The 24016-nt window shown below is 40.9% G+C and overlaps 3 protein-coding genes across 5 annotated transcripts; 1 reads left to right on the forward strand and 2 right to left on the reverse strand.

Annotated features, from left to right (window-relative positions):
- Positions 1-278: 278 nt before the first annotated feature.
- Positions 279-2163, reverse strand: LOC106580904 (induced myeloid leukemia cell differentiation protein Mcl-1 homolog). The gene is made up of 3 exons (XM_014162443.3): positions 1501-2163; positions 1076-1326; positions 279-943 (listed from the first exon to the last, which is right to left on the reverse strand). The coding sequence occupies exons 1-3, from the start codon at positions 1994-1996 to the stop codon at positions 827-829; spliced, it is 864 nt and encodes a 287-aa protein (XP_014017918.1). The 5' UTR covers positions 1997-2163; the 3' UTR covers positions 279-826.
- A 3139-nt stretch (positions 2164-5302) lies between these two features.
- Positions 5303-9946, reverse strand: LOC106580912 (alpha-endosulfine). The gene is made up of 3 exons (XM_014162456.3): positions 9724-9946; positions 6719-6841; positions 5303-5591 (listed from the first exon to the last, which is right to left on the reverse strand). Exons 1-3 carry the CDS (start codon positions 9775-9777, stop codon positions 5421-5423), a joined length of 348 nt encoding a protein of 115 aa, XP_014017931.1. The 5' UTR covers positions 9778-9946; the 3' UTR covers positions 5303-5420.
- Positions 9947-10128: 182 nt separating this feature from the next.
- LOC106580874 (HORMA domain-containing protein 1) lies at positions 10129-21989 on the forward strand. Of its 3 annotated transcripts, none has more exons than XM_014162398.3 (16): positions 10132-10452; positions 10698-10765; positions 10937-11081; positions 11198-11261; positions 11396-11432; positions 11527-11547; positions 11639-11665; positions 11809-11876; positions 16123-16274; positions 17674-17831; positions 17930-18019; positions 18170-18227; positions 18359-18420; positions 18607-18690; positions 20889-20957; positions 21196-21811. In XM_014162398.3, exons 2-16 carry the CDS (start codon positions 10733-10735, stop codon positions 21286-21288), a joined length of 1161 nt encoding a protein of 386 aa, XP_014017873.1. In that variant the 5' UTR covers positions 10132-10452; positions 10698-10732; the 3' UTR covers positions 21289-21811. The 3 variants fall into 3 exon arrangements, with proteins under 3 accessions (XP_045558903.1, XP_014017873.1, XP_014017901.1); XM_014162426.3 differs by having other exon boundaries at positions 21199-21809; XM_045702947.2 differs by lacking the exon at positions 11809-11876 and having other exon boundaries at positions 10129-10452; positions 16123-16186; positions 21196-21989.
- Positions 21990-24016: the final 2027 nt, after the last annotated feature.

Consider the following 24016-nt stretch of genomic DNA (forward strand, 5'->3'; position numbering starts at 1 on the left):
ATGCATTGCCAGGCATGACTGGCAAATCTACCCCAAGGATCAGCAATATGGACTTACGAATGGTGTGTAGGCGAGATGACATGCGTGTAAGGCAATTAATTGCATGTAGAATACAGTCTTCCCTGCTGTAAGAACTTTACATTTTCAATGCCCATAAACTGGGAATACCTTAGTTGAATTCTAAGGCCCTCGCTGGTCAGTTCAATGCAGATTCTGCCTTTCTTACACCAATCCCTGTTTGTACATCTATGACTAATATCACAAGGAATAGAAACAAGTCATTTGAGCCAACTTTATGGTCAGAGGCAGAACTTTGCCATTGTGAAGTATAGCTATTAGCTAGTGCTTTTCCATCTTGATTACTTAAAAAAAAAAAAAAAAAAGTTGGAAATTTGCAGATTAATTAACTGTTTCTGTACTAGCCTAAATTCAACTATACATTTATTACAAAAATAAAATGTCTGTACTTTTTACATTAAATAAAAGCGCCATTTAACAAGTCCATTAGATTTAAGTAGTCAGATGAATATATTTGGAGACCATTACGACAACTACCAAATATCCTCAAATGGCCACTAAAAAATAATAAAAATAAAACAGCACCAAAACATGATGCGGAAAAAAGCTAACTTGAGCTTGACACCAAAGCACTGTCCCAATTCAGTCCGTCACTATAATCCAACAGATGGACCCTCTTCTTTGACTAAACAGGACATCATTGGGTAGTCATTCCAATCATGGTGATATTAAGGATTTCAGAGAACTTGCGGGAAAAGTCCATTTTCTTTGTTGAAAAAAGTAACAGATAAGTCTTTCATAGTTCAATTCACCTGATCAACATGGCGAGCGTTGCCCCAAGCCCAGCAAATCCAGCAAAGGCTATGAGGGCGTTCCTTACTGAGGACTCTGGATCTTGCACATGAAAGAACTCAACAAATCCATTCTGAGTAAGAGACAAAAATACAGAGTTAGGTTTATGATTAGCTACTGAACAAGTAGGCTAAATAACATTAACTGTCCTCATTTAGATTTGAAGATGTGAGCCAGTGACTCATGGGCCACATAGAAGACTCACCCAAGCATTGTTTTTGACCAGCCAGTCCCTTTGGTCAGAGAGGAGGTATGTGGCGATGTTTTGGCCCACCAACTCAATGCAGTGTCCCCTGCCCATCTCCTTCAAGCGCTGGCTCACCACTGCTCCAAATGCCACCAGGCTGGCGATGCGACCCCAGTTCGTGGTCCCATCACTGAACAGGGTCTTGGCCACAGAATTGATGAAACTCATGTCGTCGCTTCGGTCATCGAGTTCAAGTTTGGCGATCATACCTAAAAAAAATAAGTCTGAGTAAAACGAACTAACCACATTCCTGAATATTGCTCTGTTATTAACCAAGTTAGCCCATTATGAGCTCAATACCACCTTTTAAAAACAGACTATACAGATATTTAGCTAGCTAGTGATTTGGATCTATAGGAGATGATTACTGTAAATCTACGTACCATTGTATGCGTATTGGTGCTTCGCTATTATATCCTTCACCACTCGCGTCATCGTCGTAAGAGCCTTGCTTTGCTTCCAACGAGGCGGAGACAGTCCTATATAGTCCCCCAATAAGTTTTCAATTAGTTGTCTTGTATCATGTTCTAATACTTCATCGCCCGATGGACAATTCGATAGTTCAGGCCCACATTCTGAAGCCATCTGTGGAGTGCACGGCAAAGAACCGTCAGAGTCGTCATCGTTGCTTCGGTCTGACATATGATTACCCAGGACGTTGCTTTTCACGACATTCACTCCTAACTTCGTGGGTCGTGGTGGAGTGTCGCCAGTCCCATTACCCAAGTCAGTATCCACTTTTGACTTAGGTGACGCCCCAGCACATACAGTCTCGCCGAAATAGCACAAAGGGGTACCAGCAGGGTACGAAGAGCCTCCGACGACTCCATTTTGAAAATTCAAAATCGTAGTTGTGGCTCGTGTAAACGACAGACTCATCTTGACTTAACCTTTAGATAAAGAAACGAGAGTTTGAAAAAATAAAGGTACGCTTCCAGCAGTTATTTTGCGAAAAGCTAGCGCTTAGCTACTTTGTTGCTCAAATGTCCCCCATAATTGACTGCTAACTACAACAGTGAGCCCGAAGAGGAAATGACCAACCTTTTGTCGTGTAGTTAAGAGGGAGGAGAAGTGGGAGGGACTTCGATGACTTTCGACTCAGCCTCCTCCATTGGGTCTCCCATCTTGCTTGAAGTAGTTTTACAATTCTATCTGGGTTGGTTTTCCAATAACATTCAGATAAATACCTCCACGAAGAGAGGATATAAAAATGCATTTCTCTGCATTGAGCAGTACAGATAAATAGCACATTTTTATGTAGACTGCTGTAGCCCTTCAGAGACCATTGATAGTGAATGCGGAGTTCTGCTGTCCCCTAGTGGCCAATGACGGGTTGGGATATAGACTAATTTATCAATATATAAAGTGGTGATCATAGACTGTATGTAATTTATCAACATATAAAGTGGCGGTAACCTGCCCTGTGTGGTTGCAAAGATTACTGTAGCTAGAGACAGTTGGTTGGTTATTGGTTTCTAATGTAAACTTAACCAGGACTGGTGATCAAATCAATAATGTGAGAAGATAATTGAAAATAGCCAAAAGTCATTCATATTCATGTAAAAGTTTATTTCAAATACTGACAAATTTGCTCCACTACTTCCACACAACAAACATTATTAGTACTCATGTACTTTCTAATTTCTTAAAATCAATCTTTTGTTTTGTCTCCAGCTCCACAATACGCATATCCTTAAGTAAACCCCCAGTTATTGGGAGCAAGAGTGCTCCAGATATCCCTGCAGTTATCTTGGGCCAGGATAAACTTTTGTTGTGGTCATGTAGTGATGTAAGAGAACACTAAAACAGCTTTACTGTATGCAAAATCAAAAACAGTTTCAGTAAGCAGCACACAGTCATTTTAATTTGTTTACATTCTGGCACATACTTAGGGTTGAACAGTAGACATGGTATTTTAACATACCTTGCTATATTCCTCATTGCATTGCTCCATACAAAGCCAGAGAGTGCACAAAAACATAGCAATCAAGAATTCCTATGTTGTTTCAACAACCTTAATTTCAGCAGCATATCCAATTATATTATGACACTTTAAGCCTGCAATGGCAGGCTACAATTATTTAGGATTCTGCATGGTCTTTCTGTTCAAATTCAAGTAACAAGTTGGGGTCAATTAAATTTCAACTCCTGCTGGCCAGTTCCCAAAATGGATTGCATTGGTCATGGGTAGAATTTCAATTCATATCCTAATTGAAATGGAATTATACCCCCAACCCTGGAGGGGTTAGTCAGTCTCCAATTGGCAGACATTATTCATGGTAGGAGTGGGTCAAAAATGTTTAATCTGGGACAGGCGTTCTTTATAGGGTAATATCTCAGTTTAAGATTTGTCATCGACTGAATCAGCAGCATTTACACATTCATATTATACAGATTAAGGTCTCTGTAGTAAAAAAAAGAAGATAAAGCAGAAGTAGTGTATTCACCGACAGGAGAAAGGAAACATTGAATCAGAGAACTACAAGTAGTGAAATCAACAGAAAGAGAAAAAAATCCTCAACCCCCAAGTCTATTTACACCCGCTGGGACAGAGAACAGCAGCACATTCATACTAACCCAGACAAACACACTCTATCTTCTTCCCTGCAATTTGACACAGGTCCGTGTCTAATATTCAAAAGCTGCCAAGATGGGAGTGCTCAAGTGTGTATTTGATCATTTGTGTGGAGTGTGTGATACATTGAGATAGGACAACTAGCCTTTACTTTTGTAGGATTTATCTAACACACCTTTCACCATAATTATTTTGCAAGTTGAGCCATCCCAACAGGTGTGAGCAGGGTCAACTAAATACACACTCACACTTTTCCCCCTCTCCTCATGTCATAAAACCCCTTCCCTTTGCCATGTGTCAAGTGAGCATATCTCTAAAGCGCGCTGTGTGTTCCAGTTAGGTCTGTGTGAGCCAGGGGCCAGTCAGGGCCAGTTTACCAGGTGGCCGACTGTTTACCCCATTACTGACATCACAGATTTTTATTTTTAGAATGTCAATACGTAAGGCTCTATGCTTCAGCAGTACACTGTGAGGCTCCGGCTACGTTGAATTTGAAGGAGAGACTGAGGAGAGGTTTAGCAACTAATGTAATTGGGAACTAGGCAGTAATCTTCTGTTACTGGAACAGTTTCTCAACAGGAACTGCCATTAACAGTGAAAAGAGACAGATTGTAGTAAATGGCTAATGCGTGACAATGAACAAACAACCCATTATAAAAGACACAAATCATACCAAATGTCAAATTTCTCAACACAATACAGAAATATACACTGAATTGATTCCCTACAAATCATTTAGGCTTTTTGATGTGATGTAATAGCCACAGAACTTAGGATTTAACTTGAGTATTATACAGTTGCTTATTTTCCCAGCCTTAAAATGATACATGGGTATTTAGTTTGCTTTGCCATTGCTTTCGCCATGGGCAGCCTACAGACAGTGTGTGGATTGTCAGGACATTGAGAGGGAAGGAAGGAAGGTGTGGAGAGTGACCATGGACATTCCAGGGCTCCATTTGGTTGCTTGCTACTCCTATGTCGTCTAACCCCGCCAGATTTGCACATTTTGTTACAATCATGCAGCATATTTAGAAAAAGAAGAGCAACAGGGAGTCAAGAATTAAAGCGACATGAGCAGAAAATGTGCAGTTTCATATCCGTTCGTTCAGGTCAGCGTGGACGACCTTGGATTTTTGTTTGACAAAACATGAGATAAAGGAAACCTCAAATCAGTTTCCACATTTCCCTCTGATTACCACTCCATTCCTTTGGATACTTCACCATGGTTCCCTTCCCTCCCAGATTTGGTGTGCAAGCAAAATACACAAACATCTACCCCCAGCTTTGACGAGAACACAACATCGAAAAATGTGGAGCGATCATGGTTCCTAACTCCCTCGTCAACAACATATTTTGGTGTCGTTCGGGATGCAAAAACGTACTGTACATAATACAAAGTGCATTAAACTCAGCCTCCCCGATGGCACATCTACTTTATGTACCTCTGAACACCAAACCAAGACATAAGGGAGGCGGTAGAGCAGAGTGCGCAGAGGGCAGAGCTGTGTGAAGAGATGGTAGAAAAGGTCCCAGCTCACCTCCCCACCCTACCCACATACAAGCAATATGCACTGACTTTCACAGCTCTCCCCGATATGTTAAAGCCAAGTGGAGCCTGGAGATGACTGGGGGGGGGGGGTGGCGGGGGGGGGGGGGTAACGACATTGTTGGGGGACAGGTGAGGACCGTTAGCTGGGGGCCTAGTGGATGGGTGGAGGCTAGGCTAGGCTAGCCTGCTAGTTTGCTGGTCACCAAGGAGGACCTCCTCTGGGGCAGGTCCTGTGGCGTGGGAATGTGGTCCCCTGTGACGAGGTTCTTGTCAGGGCCCGCCACGGGCAGCTGTTTGTTCTTCATCTTGGCCTTGGCCATGTTGTAGTCACCTGAGTCAAAGTATTTTTGCTAGGTGGGGGCAAGAAAGAAGGAATTCAATTCTAGTTGTCTGGAGTAGTTCTGCTAGTTAAAGTTAATAGGCAGGTTTCCCTTGACGCTGGTTTATTCGCCAAAAGCAATGTCGCAAAAACAATCTTTGCGACGTGTTATATAGAACAAACGTTCTAAAGATAGACAACATTTTTATCCATTCGACAGCGGTGGATTTTCTTTTGTCTAAGTTTATTGCGACAAATGATAAATGGAAACAATGTTTTTGGAATAAATGGTGATTGTCGAATCATTTTGAAGGTACGTGGGGCATGCGATGTCACAGGTAATAAAGCTCCTCCACATTTAACTCTAAATGCCCACTGCTTGCTAAATCCATTTATTCAACTATAAAAATAATGTTTCTTTGCAGGACAAGGATTGTCCTGACTTTCAAGAATGCCTAAATTGCTTCACCTTGCTTTTCTGGTTGGCTGGATGCAAGTTTCAACATCCAATTATTTCAGATTTACAGGAGTGCAAGTTTCACCATGGCGATACATTGGCGATACATGAGAATTATTAGAATATGGAAATATTAGTCAATTATTGCATTCTATGCATGTTGGCTTTCCTTGGCTATACCCGAGACATGAAACAGACATGTAGGAGGGCATAGAGGCTGCGCTTTAATACATTGGCGACAATTTGCCTAAATGGGTAATGGAAACACTTCAACCACTATATTGTTAGTTGACACTGTAGGTTTTCGTGGAAAAGTATTTCGCTTTTAGGTGCGAGGTCATTAAGTATAGCTGTTTTTAATGACATAAGATAGTTATACGGAAATGCACCGTAGCAGGCAATTGTCACATCTATTTTCTTTGTGAACTTTCTAAAATGTGGACAAAAAGAAATAAATAATATCACTAGACAAGTTAATTGGAACATAGCTACTGCCACAGATATACCATGGCAATCTGAGATCCTCATGAATGAAGAACGTATCGATATGTCTTAAAGAAGAATATTCGAAGCCTATGCGATTTCCTAGTCAAGTGGTCAACAAGGGTGTGTAGGCATTTGTTCCAGCCTAGCACTTCACTAACATGTTGAATGAAAAGCATGCATTATCTGTGGCTCGACGGGAGAAGCGTTCCACTTACCCCTTTCTGTAGCCTCTTCATGAGAAAGTCGGAGCCTCCAGGCTTCTGGCCCAGGCCGGGGTACTTGGCCTTCAGCTTGACCTCTTCGCCCTTGACAAGGTTGGCATTCTTTTCCTGAGAGTCCTGTCCAGACAAAGAAAGCATTTCGATGTGCCGTCATATGGGTGCTACTTGCTATGTGCAAGGAATTTAGCTAAAAAGGAGAAACATCTAAACAATAGGCCTATGTAGCCTACGCCTATATATCCTTCATCATAATGTCAGCCATGATGCGCAGAGAAGAACAAGCATAGGCTTTTAAAATAGACATTCTCCATTTAACTGTCCAACGCCTTGTGATATGCAGTAACATATCCTGATGCGTAGTCACCTTACCCCTACAATTATCTACCTCTATTACTCCAGTATCCCTGCACATTGTAAATATGGTACTGGAACTGACTGACCCAGTATGCTTACTTACTTCCTCGTGTCCTTCTTATTTCCATTTGTTGTGTGTTTATGTTCTACCTTATATTATTTTTCGTATTACATTGTTATTGATTATAGCATTGTTGGGGTTAGAGGTTACAAGAAGGACATTTCACTGAACTTGTGAAATTAAAACTTGAAACTAATAAGAAGGTTATAAGATGGTCTGTTGATGACAAAACATCAAGATTACTGGGCTGGCACTGTGCTCTTCAGAAAGAATTGCATCTGAATCATATCGCTTAACCCTACTCATATTCAGCTGTGAAGTGGGCTAACGCCATGAAAATGAGTTGAGGGAGTTGAAGCGTCTTCATAGTATGAGTCACTCTCTGCATGCTCTCCTGCAACACTATCTCTCACGCCCTCATGGTTGCCTGCGATGAACAACTCACACAGAAGACGAGTGTTATGATTGAGTAAGAATTAAGTGACTAGAAAGCAGTTCACATCCATTATTTCCCCCTCTCACACACTTTTCCTCAGCTGAGGTGGACAAAACAGCCTTGTTACCCGTTTCCCCATCACTGACATGTTATTGGTGCCATAAAACAGATTGTTTTCCCCTCATAAAGCCGTTTGTCTGCAAATATGTACAAGCCAAGGGTGGCGTTACTTTATGGTTATTGAAAAAAATATTATACAGAAACAGGCCTTGAGTAATTGCTGACCAAAGTCTAGATACACAGAGCTTGCAGAGTGGTTCTAGTTTTCACATGACACCTTCATGCTAAAGCTTTTTGTAAGGTGTAAGCCTATGGTTTACTGGAGGCAACTCCTGCAGTAGACAAACTGGTTTACCCTTTACTGCCAGTGTGGAGTCCATGGACAGATGCCAGTGGAAAGTAGGTTAACAAGACACACCTTGTTATTGCCCACAGTCAAGATAGACTCTGAGCAGAAGTCAGCAAAACATTCTCTATTGGGGCAATTCCTCAGTTACAGTGAAGCTGAGACTGATTTTTCACTTTAAAATGTCAAACAAAAACCAATGATTGCAAAGTTAAATAAACCATACAACTCTATGCAGAAGGACTACTTTCAAAAATGTCCACTTTTTTTTTTACAAAACAAAACATGTACTTACAGAACAGTGCAGATGCAAAGTTTGGTAACAGAATAACAGCACAACCCGTCATTCTGTTTGTATCTGCACTGTTCTTCAAGTAAATGTGTTTTTGTAACAAAAATTGTGGAAACTTAAAAAGTAGTCCTTGTGGATGCATGTTTTTTTAACTGTGCAATCATTGGTTTTTAGTTTGGCATACATTTTAATTGGAAACATCTGAGTCTCAGCATCACTGTTAACACGGAATTGCCCATTGTTAACTTACAACACATTGTGACTTATCTGGCTAAATAAAGCTAAGAAAACATTGAGAAACCCACAAAACACTGCAATTGAGGTACATGAGAATATCTGCCATTCCATGTAGAGGACAGTGAACGCAAAGCTTGCAGGGGTAGGGATAATAAGTGACTCAGGGTAGAGAAGCCGATGAACAGATTCTGTTGCTGATTCACTTGGATCCATAACAAAAATGTAAAGGTTAGTATACTCAGCCCCAATGAGGGAAAATGCAAGAGTGGACCGGATACTTACCACTCCCTCAAACAGTTCCAAACTGCTAGACTAGGCCCATAGTAGCTAGCTACCATGAAATGTTATTTCTCACATGACCGGTTTCTCTTCTTGTCATTGTATCAAAATACCATTGTATTATTAGCACCCATTATCATTGATAAGACAAAGTATAGCATCAGTAACTTCCCTATGTAGACATACTAGTCAATGCATATTGATATGACCAGTGGGTTTGTCAACAGACCTCTGACCTTCACCAGCATCCACTCAGGATGCTGCCTGTACAAGTACCTTTTCATCAGTGTACTCCATTTGATAGATGTCACATATTGATATAGATAAGCCTATATTATATATAGCTAAGCCTAATATCAGTGCAACACTTTAAATAACATTCACAAAGCATAGGGGACAGAAAACGAGTATGAATCAATAGATATAGCTTACACATCCGTATAAGCTTTGTGTGACTGATCAGCTAGCATATAAGTGACTGTGATGCTTGACCCTGTTTTCCATTAAAACACAGATTTCAAAGGATAGGCTACAATATTATTGTTTGCATGACAATCTCGAAAAGCCAGTAGACTCAACCTCAACTACTGCTGTGTCAGGATAGACCAATGAGGCCCAGGCATATCTCATAACCTATGGATCAGCGAGCCAATGGCACAAGGGACAACTCAATAAATAACTCAATACTACAGTACCTATGTTATTATTGATTATCGTGAGACACGTACATCTTACTCAAGACCTTTCCAAAACATTTATACACACTGTCATTGTTGGTAAACGAGACGTTTACAGGTTTGATGCCATAACGAAAGCTAACTAGCTAGCTATCAATCAATTCAAACACGTTACTTGTAACGCGTTACAACAAACATTAGAGCTAGCGTTATAGCTAACTGACCAACTCAAGATAGTGTCACGATATTAAACCCACCTGTTTTTCATCCTCATATTCCATCTGAGTGTCTGATAGATTTTCGGACGACATTACGCAGCTATAATGGACTGGAAGTCCGAATTGCTTGAAAACGCAGGTTAGAATGTATGCAGGGGTGCTCCTCGCCTCCTCTAGCTATTCCACTGCTAGCAAAATCTAACCTGCCTCTCGTGAACAAGGCTCCTCGACAAAAAAAGGCTAAATAAGTTGTGACGCCGTCGTGTGGGATTGCCATTTGTGACAGACATATACAGTAACCAATTGTATAAGGAAACACGTTGTATTAGATTCCAAGAGAGCCAATGAAATGCTACTACTCGTAGAGAGATGCTGATTGACAGGGCTGTGTCCAATAGAGTGCGGATATTCAATCTGTGCGCAGCGTTGCATCAAACTACACCAACAACAGAGCAAATTCCATACAGTGCCGCAACATAAACACCTTCATTTAAAAATGATGTTTACCTCGGCTAGGACATATCACTACCTTTGATATCTCTATTCACGCAATGTATGTAGTGGTGGCAAGAACATTTACTTTATCTAAGGCTGCCCTCTGATTGGCTACTTTAGCTGTCCTTTTGGCGGGTGACTGTGTGTCTGGCGCGAGTTGGCCTACAGTCCAACAGTTTCTTAGTAAATTCGATCTGGCTAGCTAGCTAGCTTGTTTTTGGTTGTTATTTTTTTTTAACAAAAAAAATGGTTGTTTGGCTGCGCTCTATCTAGGTAGTAATAGCTAGCTATGTGAGCGATGCAATTTAATACTATTCACAATGGGTTGTAGAGTAAAGTCAGTGGCTGTGTGTACTGCTGCTAGCTCCGTTAGTTAGCAAAAGTAGCTAGCCAGATTAGTATAAAATATTTCTGTATCTATCTGTGTAAACTAGTACTTAGCTAGCTAGCCACATATTTCAACATAGCTTTACCTTGATAGCTAGCTATCTGGCTTCTAATTAATCTTTATTTTGTAGATTTGACAACTTGTTATCAACTAGTTATTACTACCATGGCATGTGAACAACGTTTGCGGGCTGCTCAGGTAAAACCTCTGGCTATCCATAGCCAGACCTGGGTCCTATTGAATTGCTGTTTTATAGCTAGCAAATGGCATGTTCTAATAGCATGTTCTATGGATATGTACATGCCTCTATTTATTCAGAAATCTTCAAATTGCCTTGGTGTAAGCGCCTGTCTTTGTTATATTTTATAGGGCACCCAGTTGCTGCCAAATGTTGTTTCAACAGAGCAGCAGTCCTTGATTGTTGTGAAGAAACTGCTGGCCATTGCAGTCTCCAGCATCACTTATCTCAGGGGTCTTTTCCCAGAAAAAGCTTATGGGAGAAAATATGTTGAAGGTCAAACACATTTTATGTTCTTTTTAAATGTACTCAATTGTTATTTAAATGATAATACTGTAGCTAGCCAACATCATCAAGAAGTAGCCTTACACTTTCTTCTCTCTATGCCACAGAGCAGAAAGTTATGATCCTCAGGGAGGAGTGCACCTGCCCTGGTGCCAGTCAGATTGTACAGTGGTTAGTATACACCACCAAGCCTCAGTGGGAAATTCCAGTACAGTGTTTTCTTTCTGGCCAAATCCTTTCCCTTTATCCTTGTTAGATTATTTATTCAGTGTTGATTAATTAAGACTCTTTTATACACCTCCCAGGATGCAGGGATGCTTTGATGCCCTTCAGAGAAAATACGTAAGTGAGATACTAGCATTTAGTTGTTTATTCATTATCTACATGCTATTAATGTTAATTAATTACATATAATGAATGTCTTGTATTCCAACAGTTGCGGACGGTCGTTATGTCTGTGAGTATATCTTATCAAATATTTTCTTCAGCATATAAAGCGTTTTAATTTTCAGTTGCTAAAGTTTGTATTCTCCTTCCACTTTCTATAGATATACACAAACCCAGAGAATCCAAAGGTAATAGACAACGTTTTAACCCCATAGGTATCAATCATAGTAATGCTTTGATTCTCTGGACTAGAACAAGCGCTACAGTATATGTAACCTCTTGAATCAAGCCTTTTCTCATTGTGACACTGGTCTTTCTTTACAATTTGCAGAAGGTTACTGAATGCTACCAGTTCAAAGTCCAATACACTGAAAAGGGACCCAAAATTGACTTTGAAAGGTATAGCTTTGTGAATGTGTATTAGGGTTGAATGGCAGGAACCCGGTTACTGAGATTTACTGCCCAAAACCACTCCCTTTTCCCGGGATAAATAACTGAGAAACCGGTAAATTATAATAAATTATTTATAGGAACAGCATGACGTGAAATGGAACTGTTAAATTATATACAATGTCTAAATCTGGATTCTGTAAGGCCTTCCCTCTGGTCACTGCATAATGAATCATCAACGCTCAGGGTGGGAACCGACAGTCTCAGTATGTAGACCTTCCCTTGGTAACTTGGTAACTTTTTTTATTGTGATAGGTAGACCTACATTTGCTGCAGCATAGTCTACGCTACAGTAATATAAAGACCGGATGCGCATCTAATTTGCACATCACCATCTGGCTTTCAGGGATCACCTTATTTTTTTATTGTAAAGATTTTTTTTTTTTTGATTGCAGAGTTTAAAACACTCCTATATCGTTTCTTTAAATCAGTGCATGAGTGAACACTCTCGCTGTCTTTCTCTCCCATTCAAATTGCATCCAAAATAGATAATCGTGTTCAAGATTGATATATATAGGCCTATATATACAGTGCATTTGGAAAGTATTTAGAACTGTAATGAACACAATGGGAGACAGAGAGCTGGTTTCAAGCGCAGGGCGCAGCAGGTGTTTATTTGTAAAGGACCACAGGAGGAGGCAGGTAGCTGGGTCCAGGGGCAGGCAGAAGGTCATACACAGGGGGTCCAAAAAAGGCAACAACGTCGTCTGGAAGATCAGGCAATAGGTTGATAACAGGAAATCCGATAGGCTAAAGTACAGGCAGAGAATAGGCAAAAGGCGTCGTTAGTGAGGCAGGAAAAAACTAGCCTAGTGGTTAGAGTGTTGGACTAGTAACTGAAAGGTTGCAAGATTTAAACCTGAGCTGACAAGGTAAAAATCTGTTGTTCTGCTCCTGAACAAGGCAGTTAACCCACTGTTTCTAGGTTGTCATTGAAAATAAGAATTTGTTCATAACTGACTTGCCTAGTTAAATCAAGGTATGATTAAATTACAGCAAAAACAGAGCTCTGAATAGAAGTGTGTCACCAAACAATACCTCACAATGATGGGGTGTGAGCTGGAAAGTGAGAGGCATTCAGGGGATCTACATGTGTCAGCTGGAAGCAGATGTTACAAGAACCCTTGACTTTTTCTCCTCATCAATCTACACACAATACTTTATAATGACATTCAAAAACAGGTTTACCTTTTTTTGTTGCAAATGTAAAAAAAAACTTTCAAAAAACGGAAACATCACATTTACATACAGTTGAAGTCGGAGGTTTACATTTAAACTCAGTTTTTCACAATTCCCGACATTTAATCCTAGTAAAAATTCCGTCTTAGGTCAATTAGGATCACCACTTTATTTTAAGAATGTGAAATGTCAGAATAATAGTAGTGAGAATGATTTATTTCATCTTTTATTTCCTTCATCACATTCCCAGTGGGTCAGAAGTTTCCATACACTCAATTATTATTTGGTAGCATTGCTGTTAAATTGTTTAACTTGGGTCAAACGTCTCAGATAGCCTTCCACAAGCTTCCCACAATAAGTTGGGTGAATTTTGTCCCATTCCTCCTGACAGACCTGGTGTAACTGAGTCAGATTTGTAGGCCTCCTTGCTCCCACACGCTTTTTCAGTTCTGACCACAAATGTTCTATAGGGTTGAGGTCAGGGCTTTGTGATGGCCACTCCAATACCTTGACTTTGTTGTCCTTAAGCCATTCTGCCACAACTTTGTGGCCGGCGGAGATACAATCTTCGGCAAAATCATTCGCAAGGAGATTCCTGCAAAAATATTATTTGACTTTCTTGTCCTTAAGCCATTCTGCCACAACTTTGTGGCCGGCGGAGATACAATCTTCGACAAAATCATTCGCAAGGAGATTCCTGCAAAATATAATTTTTGCTTGGGGTCATTGTCCATTTGGAAGACCCATTTGCTACCAAGCTTTAACCTCCTGACTGATGTCTTGAGATGTTGCATCAATATATCCACATAATTTTCCTGCCTCAAGATGCCTTCTATTTTGTGAAGTGCACCTGTCCCTCCTGCAGCAAAGCACCCCCACAACATGATGCTGCCACCCCCGTGCTTCACGGTTGGGATGGTGTTCTTCGGCTTGCAAGCCTCCCCCTTTTTCCTCCAAACATAACGATGGTCATTATGACCAAACAGTTCTATTTTTGTTTCATCAGACCAGAGGGCATTTCTCCAAAAAGTACGATCTTTGTCCCCATGTACAGTTGCAAACTGTAGCCTGGCTTTTTTTATGGTGGTTTTGGAGTAGTGGCTTCTTCCTTGCTGAGCGGCCTTTCAGGTGATGTCGATATAGGATTCGTTTTACTGTGGATATAGATACTTTTGTACCTGTTTCCTCCAGCATCTTCACAAGGTCCTTTGCTGTTGTTCTGGGATTGATTTGCACTTTTCGCACCAAAGTACGTTCATCTCTAGGAGACAGAACGCCTCTCCTTCCTCGCCGGTATGACGGCTGCGTGGTCCCATGGTGTTTATACTTGCGTGCTATTGTTTTTACAGATGAATGTGGTACCTTCAGGCATTTGGAAATTGCTCCCAAGGATGAACCAGACTTGTGGAGGTCTACAATTCTTTTTCTGAGGTCTTGGCTGATTTCTTTTGATTTTCCCATGATGTCAAGCAAAGCATCACTGAGTTTGAAGGTAGGCCTTGAAATACATCCACAGACAGGTACACCTCCAATTGACTTTGTGGAAGCACCTTTGGCAGCGATTACAGTCTCAAGTCTTCTTGGGTATGACACTACTCCCCCTGTATTTGGGGAGTTTCTTCCATTCTTCTCTGCAGATCTTGTCAAGTTCTGTTAAATTGGATGGGGATTGTCGCTGCACAGCTATTTTCAGGTCTTTCCAGAGATGTTCGATCGGGTTCAAGTCCAGGCTTTGGCTGGGCCACTCAAGGACATTCAGAGACTTGTAAAAAAAACTCAAGGGGTATGAATACTTTTCAAATGCACTCTAGATGTGCTAACCTACCTCATTCAGGAAATAAATCCAATGCAGTATTATTCTTATATTTATGTAATGAATGATGGGTAATGCATAATAAGCTTCTAACTTATATCCTCTGTCTCTTGTGTAATACGCAAGCACGTGTTCTGCTGGACTCTGTAAAAAAATGCTCCTTAGCTCTTGGAGTCCCATGCAGGAAAAGCTAGACTAGAATAGCTTGCTGGAAATTTTGTTTTTTGTATTTCTTATACCAATAGACTATTTGAAGAGGGACATAAGAACTTGTTTGCTGAATGTTAAATACAGCAGCCAATAGAACTCTTGGGTAGTTTGAAAGAAGAGCGAACGCGCGATGGTGGTAGGCTATAGCAGTTATTTATGCAGACTCATAACCATCCAATCCTCGTGAAGAGAAGTGAAAGGCTTTTGCATCTCATTCTAGTCCTATATTATTCAAGCATGTCATTAGAATGATGAAGATAAGGACAACAACTCTTATTTCATTTAACTGTTGAAAGCAAGGGAGGAATGAAGCAACACTAGAGAGAGAAAGAGGAGGAAGGCTAATAACATTAGGGGAAATATTATGAAAAATGTAAATCAAATGTACTAGCCTATACTTGTAACTTTTTAGGCTGCATGTGCTGCACCATAATCGCATGTTCTCTCCCTGCTTTATCATGGTTTGAACAAGGTGCGTAATTCCAGTCCATATAATACAGTATAAACAATGCAGTACAGTAATACAGTTCACACTCAAAAAGATTACTGGAGCTTGTTTCATTTATTTACCAAAGAGAGCATATAGCTAGCTACATCTATGTGCATTTATGTTTTTCTGTCTTATGTAATGTTCAGTAGCTGTATTGGATAACGGTACAATCATTTGGGCTTTTTTGGGCTTGGACTCATTAAATGTCTTTAATCAGGTTTAGGTTGCATCAGGCATGAATTTTTGATCAAAGCTCTTATAATATCCAGACATAGGTATATTTATATGCTTTGTAATGCTATTGAATGACACATCCGGTTTTGGCAGGAAATACCGGCTTCACAAAAGTGATTTATTCTCGGGATGGAACATTTGTAAAATACCGGGAAAATATTCAACCCTAATGTGTATAACATAATGATAACATGGCAGAATTTCATTGAGAAACATTGAGAAAGAAACTGTTAATTGTCTAAAAAAATTTACATTTATTCTTGTTTCAGCAAAAACAGCAAGAATCTGGGAAAGATGGCTTGCAGCAACACAAAAAAGTCCAGCATCCTCCTGGTGCGTAAACTCTACACACTGATGCAGAACCTGGGTCCTCTGCCAGACAATGTTTGTCTCAACATGAAACTCTCTTACTACGACGACGGTAAAGACCACACAATGTAGAGTAGGCTAAAAGAAAAGGGATGATGTGACGCAATACACTGCACAAGTGACATCATACTTCCGGGGTAATGTCCCGGGTCTTTTAAATGGGCTCCAAGATTATATGATCAAATTCATCTAATTACATTGAGTATACCAAACATTAGGAACACCCCATTGACCTTAGAACAGCCTCAAATCATCGGGCAATGGACTCTAGAAGGTGTCGAAAGCATTCCACGGGGATGCTGGCCCATGTTGACTCCAATGCTTCCCACAATTGTGTCAAGTTGGCTGGATGTCCTTTGGGTGGTGGACCATTCTTTATACACACGGAAACAGCGGTGCAGTTCTTGACACAAACCGGTGTGCCTGGCACCTACTACCATACCCCATTCAAAGGCACTTCAATCTCTATTCACCCTCTGAATGGCACACATATACAATCCATGTCTCAATTGCCTCAAGGCTTCAAAATCCTTCGTTTAACCTGTCACCTTCCCTTCATCTACACTGATTGAAGTGTATTTAACAAGTGACAGTAAGGGATCATAGCATTCACCTGGTCAGTCTATGTCATGGAAAGAGCAGGTGTTTTGTATACTCAGTGTATATTTAAGCAATAAGGCCCGAGGGGCTGTGGTATAAGGCCAATATACCACAGCTAAGGGCTGTGTCCTAGCACAACCCCCGAGGTACCTTAATGCTATTATAAACTGGTTACCAACGTAATTAGACCAGTAAAAATAAATGCTTTGTCATACCCATGGTATACGGTCTGATATACCATGGCTTTCAGCCAATCAACATTCAGGGCTCGAACCACCCAGTTTATAATAGTATATTGATTTGCTCATACCCGATGCATTTTATCAAAATATTTGACTCTGAAGAAGTAAGACACATCACGAAAGTTAGAAAAGTCTCATTTGAACTACATCTCCTGCAGCGTTGTTAGCATGCTGGAGCATGCCTGCTTGAACTGAGGACTTACAGGAAGGTAACAACCTGTTAGTTACAGGCTTTTTGATGTGTTTTATATTACATTAGCTGGGAGTGTTTTTCACTGAAAGTTGCCAACTACTGCCTTTTGATTTGTCGTTCATGTGTGTAGTTCAAATGAAACTGTTGTAACTTTTCAGCTTCGTGCTTCTTGAGTGCCAAATACGTTGAAAACCGGCATATGTTATATATACAAAAACACTTTAATATATAAATGACCGCGTTTTTATGAATTTGACAATAAACATTTTAAGGCCATTCTTAGCCTACAAAACCCAGACGGAGTACGGAAGTAAAATTGAAGCACAACTTTCATAGGGTATATAACAAGTATATGTTTTTAAAAAACCACATAAAGAGTTTGTGTGTGTGTGTTTGCATGTGTGTATATATCTCAGTCACTCCCCAGGACTACCAGCCCCCAGGCTTCATGGAGGGGGACGGCGATAGCATGCAGTTTGAGAAGGAGCCTGTCAACCTGACCATGGGCGAGGTGGTCACTCCCTTCCACACCCTGAAGGTGGACGTGACCACAGAGAGAGAAAGGCTGGAGCAGGTATGACGAAAAGGGGGGAAATAACTAAAGAGTCAGAGTAATGTCAACCAGACTAGCGAGTGACACATTGATTAACAGCTGTCCCCTTTTCTCTGTAGGTTGATGACGAGCAGCCCGTCTGCGTGAGGGACAAGTGGGAGCTGAAGATGGTGGAAGGGGGGACAGTGACCAAGATCAGCAGTCAGCAGGTGAGACCTGAGGCTGACATAAATCTAGGCTAATTTGACTGGGCGCCTATGGCATGGCGCTATTGTTTTAACCCAGTAGGGGGCGTTGCTGTCTATCCCATGGGATGTACCTACAGTCTATAACATTTTTAAGGTGGTTTCTTCTTTTAGACTCGCATGATAAAAGTAATGGAAAATCCGGACAACGACCTTTACTTGGACAATTCTGGTAGGACCTCCTCTCTCAAATCTTAGTATAAAGAAGTTTCGCTGAACGTGATAACAGTAGTGCTATTTTCAAATGCAGTCTGAAATCCATGTTTTGTTTTATTGTGTTTCCATCGTGTTTGATGCTCAAAGAGGTCCAGGTGAACTGCCAGGAGAAGATGGAGGTGTGTGAGGAGAGCACAGAGAACTCTCAGGTAAAATAACAGCAAAATGTACATTCTGCATAGTCACGACTAAGATACGCCTTGTATCAACCAAATGCAAATACAGAACAATACAAATACAAAGGTGGGATAGAACTGTATGAATATAAAGTAATATAGGGGCTGCTCCAGTTGTGAAGGTAACGGTCTGTGGTTTGATTGACCTGTCTGTCTCAGATGGACACTTTGGTAAAGAGGACATCTGACCTGGAAGTAGCCATTAAGAGAACCAGGAGCGGACGCGTCACCAGGTCCACCCTGGTCAGTGCCCCCCAAAACATACAACCCTATCTAACTCCTACTGGTCCTGTTCAAATGGAAGACACAAAAATGTATAACGTAATGTAAAAATGACCACGAAGGATGTACAGTTGAAGTTGGAAGTTTAAATACACTTAGGTTGGAGTCATTAAAACTCGTTTTTCAACCACTCCACAAATTTCTTGTTAACAAACTATTGTTTTGGCAAGTCGGTTAAGACATCTACTTTGTGCATGACACAAGTAATTTTTCTAACAATTGTTTACAGACAGATTATTTCACTTATAATTCACTGTATTACAATTCCAGTGGGTCAGAAGTTTACATACACTAAGTTGACTGTGCCTTTAAACAGCTTGGGAAATTCCCGAAAATTGTCACGGCTTTAGAAGCTTCTGATAGTCTAATTGACATCATTTGAGTCAATTGGAGGTGTACCTGTGGATGTATTTCAAGGCCTACCTTAAAACTCAGTGCCTCTTTGCTTGACATCATGGGAAAATCAAAGGAAATCAGCCAAGACTCAGAAAAAGAATTGTAGACCTCCACAAGTCTGGTTCATCCTTGGGAGCAATTTCCAAACACCTGAAGGTACCACGTTCATCAGTACAAACAATAGTACGCAAGTATAAACATCATGGAACCACGCAGCCGTCATATTGCTCAGGAAGGAGAGGCGTTCTGTCTCCTAGAGATGAACGTACTTTGGTGCAAAAAGTGCAAATCAATCCCAGAACAACAGCAAAGTACCTTGTGAAGATGCTGGAGGAAACAGGTACAAAAGTATCTATATCCACAGTAAAACGAGTCCTGTATCGACATAACCTGAAAGGCCGCTCAGCAAGGAAGAAGCCACTGCTCCAAAACCGCCATAAAACAGCCAGACTATGGTTTGCAACTGCACATGGGGACAAAGATCGTACTTTTTGGAGAAATGTCCTCTGGTCTGATGAAACAAAAATAGTACTGTTTGGTCATAATGACCATCGTTATGTTTGGAGGAAAAAGGGGGATGCTTGCAAGCCGAAGAACACCATCCCAACCGTGAAGCACGGTGTCACGTCCTGACCAGTATAAGGGGTTATTTGTTATTGTAGTTTGGTCAGGACGTGGAAGGGGTGTGTTTGTTTTGTGTTGTCGGGGTTTTTGGGTAGTGTTCTATGTTTTGTATTTCTATTTTCTAGTTTTTCTATTTCTATGTCTAGTTTATTGTTTTGACCTTCAATTGGAGGCAGCTGTTCCTCGTTGCCTCTAATTGAAGGTCCTATTTAGTAGGGGTGTTTTTCTATGGGTTTTGTGGGTAGTTGTTTCTTGTTTAGCTGTGTGCCTGACAGGACTGTTTTTGTCGTTCTTTTTGTTCAGTGTTCATTTATTTTAATGAAGAAGAAAATGAGCATTCACGTACCCGCTGCATTTTGGTCCAATTCCTACGACGGCCGTGACACATGGGGGTGGCAGCATCATGTTGTGGGGGTGCTTTGCTGCAGGAGGTACAGGTGCACTTCACAAAATAGATGGCATCATGAGAAGGAAAATTATGTGGATATATTGAAGCAACATCTCAAGACATCAGTCAGGAAGTTAAAGCTTGGTCGCAAATGGGTCTTCCAAATGGACAATGACCCCAAGCATACTTCCAAAGTTGTGGCAAAATGGCTTAAGGACAACAAAGTCAAGGTATTGGAGTGGCCATCACAGAGCCCTGACCTCAATCCTATAGAACATTTGTGGTCAGAACTGAAAAAGCGTGTGTGAGCAAGGAGGCCTCCAAACCTGACTCAGTTACACCAGGTCTGTCAGGTGGAATGGGCCAAAATTCACCCAACTTATTGTGGGAAGCTTGTGGAAGGCAACGTTTGACCCAAGTTTAATAATTTAAAGGAAATGCTACCAAATACTTATTGAGTGTGTGTAAACTTCTGACCCACTGGTTATGTGATGAAGGAAATAAAAGCTGAAATAAATAATTCTCTCTACTATTATTCTGACGTTTCACATTCTTAAAATAAAGTGGGGATCCTAACTGACCTAAGACAGGGAATTTTTACAAGGATTATATGTCAGGAATTGTGAAAAACTGAGTTTAAATGTATTTGGCTAAGGTGTACGTAAACTTCCGACTGTATATCTATGGGACTAGCTTCACAAGCACTTCCCTGCAGTCTGTGATTTATTGTCTTTGGTCTGTGTGTGTGCAGGAGAGAAAGGCTGAGACTGAGGTGCACAGCGTCAGCAAGAAGATTCCCTCTCCCATCGAAGACAAAATGGTGGGATACACCCCCTCGAGCATCATAGATTTCATCCCCCAGTCTTACTCACAGGAGTGATAATAATGTGCAAATTGTCTTTTAAAGATAAAAGTTCCCTGACCTACATGTTTTTTAACAAGTCAATATGACTCATTCAGTCCATCCCATCTAGATGTATACAGAATATTGTTTGGCAATCATTATTCATTTTACAGTCTTGCATTAGTTAGTAAACTGTCTGTCACTCTCTGATTAGCAGATATCGCAGTTCGGGTTCCCTTGCAGTCAGGATGTCCAGGCCTCTGTGCCGAAGAAACGCAAGTTCAGCGAACCCAAGGAACGCTACTGACCTCTGACCTTTCCACTTTATCTATAAGATACCTGTCAAGACGAGAACCGATTTTCTCATTTGCATGGGCAAAATCTCTAGGCATTTTTAGTTGTTTTAAAGGAAAGGTGTAGTGCCCACTGCCAACACCACAATAGTACCTCTGCATTCTGTTGTTACAATGGAAAGGATACAGGAAATGGTTCTTTCTAGTCCCCCTTGTTGTTTATGTTTATACTTTTGTTTCCATTGTTGAGTTTCATGCTAGTGTGTGATATGGAGACTGGGAAAAATGTATTTTCTACAATTGTATATTGGGGTCTGTGAAGTGCGAAACTCACAGTTTTATTTATTTCAAAGGATGGCATTTTTATTGTGACCATACTGTTTTTAGTTTGTCTTATGATTACCATGAACTTTACACTGTGCAAAATTGTGTTTATATTTTATATTGTTATATAATGTATCAATATACAGTACCCTCCAGTTGTAAGTTATTTGATTATTTGATTCTAATAAATTAAAGAGCCTTTTCTCAGTTTTGAAAAAGGTTTGTTATTTCGGTCTGTATGGTTAAGAGCAGATAGTTCTACACACTAGTGCTGAACCTCAGATATAACTGCTTCCATCAGCAGCAAACCTGGGTGCACCTGTTTTAGTGTCGTGGTTGGAAAAAGGAAACAAGTTCTTGCTACAATTCAAGATCAAAGAGCTTCAGCTTCCTGTCTGCAAGACCTGATGCTGTTAGCATGAGCGCAAAAAAATCGATACAGTACTGTATAATCTTTTTAAATAATAGCCAACCTTAAATAAAGGGACTGCCAAATGGCAGCATTTGCATGAGGTGTGACTTAAATTAAGCTGTTAAGTGAAAGTGGATTATATCTGTACACACTGACCTTTGGGCTGAGATAACCGGCCATCAGCAGCCTCCTGCCAGGCTGCTGTGTGTTTTTAATCAGCTGTTGTTTTTCCCAGAGAGAGGGACATTTGCTGATAGACTGCCTTAACCCACTGCAGATCAATACTGCAGGAAGCCTTTGTGATGCATATCCAAACAGGCCCTCTCTTCTCTCCACCACACCGGCTGGTGGGAGAGGGACAGTCCATCAAATCAGCTCCTACATCCAAACAGGGCTTGTCTTCGACACTGGAGAATAACCTCATTTCATTGTCTCTTGTTTTTTATGGGCACTGGAGATAACATTCAAGTGGAAAGTGGAATGGACTGCAAAATCTAGTGCAATGCCCTCTGCGCCTTTGACAATACCCACACAGCAGCAAATTGACAATCTATGAGCTGTGAAAAGCATTTTTCCAACTGTTTTTATTATATCGACAGCCCACTGTCATAAAATTACAGTAAGAAAGTCTCTCTAGTCATGTTATACTATATTGTAGTTACAGTAACTGTGTATCCAGGTTGATTATTCTAACCAATACTTAATCTAACAGTGCACACTGAACAGGTGGCTTTTATATTTTAAGATTAATCTAACTCCTATAGCTTGGTAACAGTGGAGGCTGGTGAAGGGAGGACGACTCATAGTAATGGCTGGAATGGAGTGAACACATGGAAACGTGTTTCATTCCAGCCACTCCATTCCAGCCATTACTATCCCCTCACCAGCCTCCACTGCTTAGTAATTATTGGCAACTGGATACTTGACGGCATTGATGGGACTTAAAAGGTAGCTACAGTTTTACCATGTGTAGTTTCTAGTAAGGTTTATTTGCTCTTGTACACAATTAGTGTCTAAAAGCTGAATTGCAGTGTATATCAGGTGTGTGATACATCAGAGAAAATACAGTATGATTGAAGCTCTTCAACCTACTCCAATGAGGTAAAGTGCACAAATTAATCAAAAACGACACGCCAACATCAGCAGACAACATCTGAATTGCAATGCTACTTACCTCCACTCCCTATCCCTCAAACATGCCTGTACTACACACGTCTCAAGAAATGAATTCTGAAATAAAATTCAGGGACACACGTCGAATGGCAAGTGTTAACAGATCAATCAGCTGGTCAAACATGAGGCTGGTTTCAGAGGCCGTCTCTCCCCCTATGTGGAGCCATGGCCCGGGTCTCTGAGTCAATATGAACCGGCTGATGTGGTTCGTGTGATGAGGAGGGAAGCCCTGTCAGACAAACAGACAGACGGACTGATAGACGGGTGGACTGGCCCATCCCTGGGCCTTAGATTAGAAAGACTCTCAGGCTGCATGTAGGGGGTGCTGGGATTATGCCTGCAGGGCCTGTGGGCCCCAGAGGCGGTTGGGGTTTAGAGGCGAGCGGGGGGAGCGGGGGAGAGGACTGGACATTCAGCCAGGGACCGTGACCCCTTTGACCCTGCCAGAAGGGCAGCAAATGTTTCCTAGCTGATTAGCAGTTCTTCAACAGAGCATCGTGGCTGATGTGATCTCTTTGCTATAAGGTAAAAGGAAACTGGGGGAGTCTCCTCTGAATATAGATGACATGGTATCTGAGCATGACTATGAACAATAACAACAATTTGAGGGTAAGCCTGATATATACTGACTAAAGTCTGCACAAATAAACAATAGGGGAGCCGTGAACTAAATTAGAGAAAAACACACTGAATAGCTCTAAACTAGTATAAATAATATGTATTACACAAGTATTAAAAAAAAAAAACTATACTGTAATTTGCAGTTTGGTAGTTTTGAAAATGACCACAAGGGGGTGATAGGCTGCTGCAGAATATTATGAGACTCAGGCCGA

Source organism: Salmo salar, chromosome 02, assembly GCF_965601325.2.
Source record: "Salmo salar chromosome 02, fSalSal1, whole genome shotgun sequence".
In the NCBI taxonomy this organism is placed as follows: Eukaryota; Metazoa; Chordata; class Actinopteri; order Salmoniformes; family Salmonidae; genus Salmo; species Salmo salar.

Excerpts from the sequence above, each read along its gene's own strand:
- LOC106580912 (XM_014162456.3), bottom strand. The coding sequence starts at position 9,777 with ATGTCGTCCGAAAATCTATCAGACACTCAGATGGAATATGAGGATGAA. Across the intron at positions 6,842-9,723 it reads AATATGAGGATGAAAAACAG|GACTCTCAGGAAAAGAATGC; the intron begins GTGGGTTTAATA and ends TTGTCTGGACAG. Across the intron at positions 5,592-6,718 it reads TGAAGAGGCTACAGAAAGGG|CAAAAATACTTTGACTCAGG; the intron begins GTAAGTGGAACG and ends GCCCCCACCTAG.
- LOC106580904 (XM_014162443.3), bottom strand. The coding sequence starts at position 1,996 with ATGAGTCTGTCGTTTACACGAGCCACAACTACGATTTTGAATTTTCAA. Across the intron at positions 1,327-1,500 it reads GCACCAATACGCATACAATG|GTATGATCGCCAAACTTGAA; the intron begins GTACGTAGATTT and ends TATTTTTTTTAG. Across the intron at positions 944-1,075 it reads TGGTCAAAAACAATGCTTGG|AATGGATTTGTTGAGTTCTT; the intron begins GTGAGTCTTCTA and ends TCTCTTACTCAG.
- LOC106580874 (XM_014162398.3), top strand. The coding sequence starts at position 10,733 with ATGGCATGTGAACAACGTTTGCGGGCTGCTCAG. Across the intron at positions 16,275-17,673 it reads ACTCTCTTACTACGACGACG|TCACTCCCCAGGACTACCAG; the intron begins GTAAAGACCACA and ends TATATATCTCAG. Across the intron at positions 18,020-18,169 it reads CCAAGATCAGCAGTCAGCAG|ACTCGCATGATAAAAGTAAT; the intron begins GTGAGACCTGAG and ends TTCTTCTTTTAG.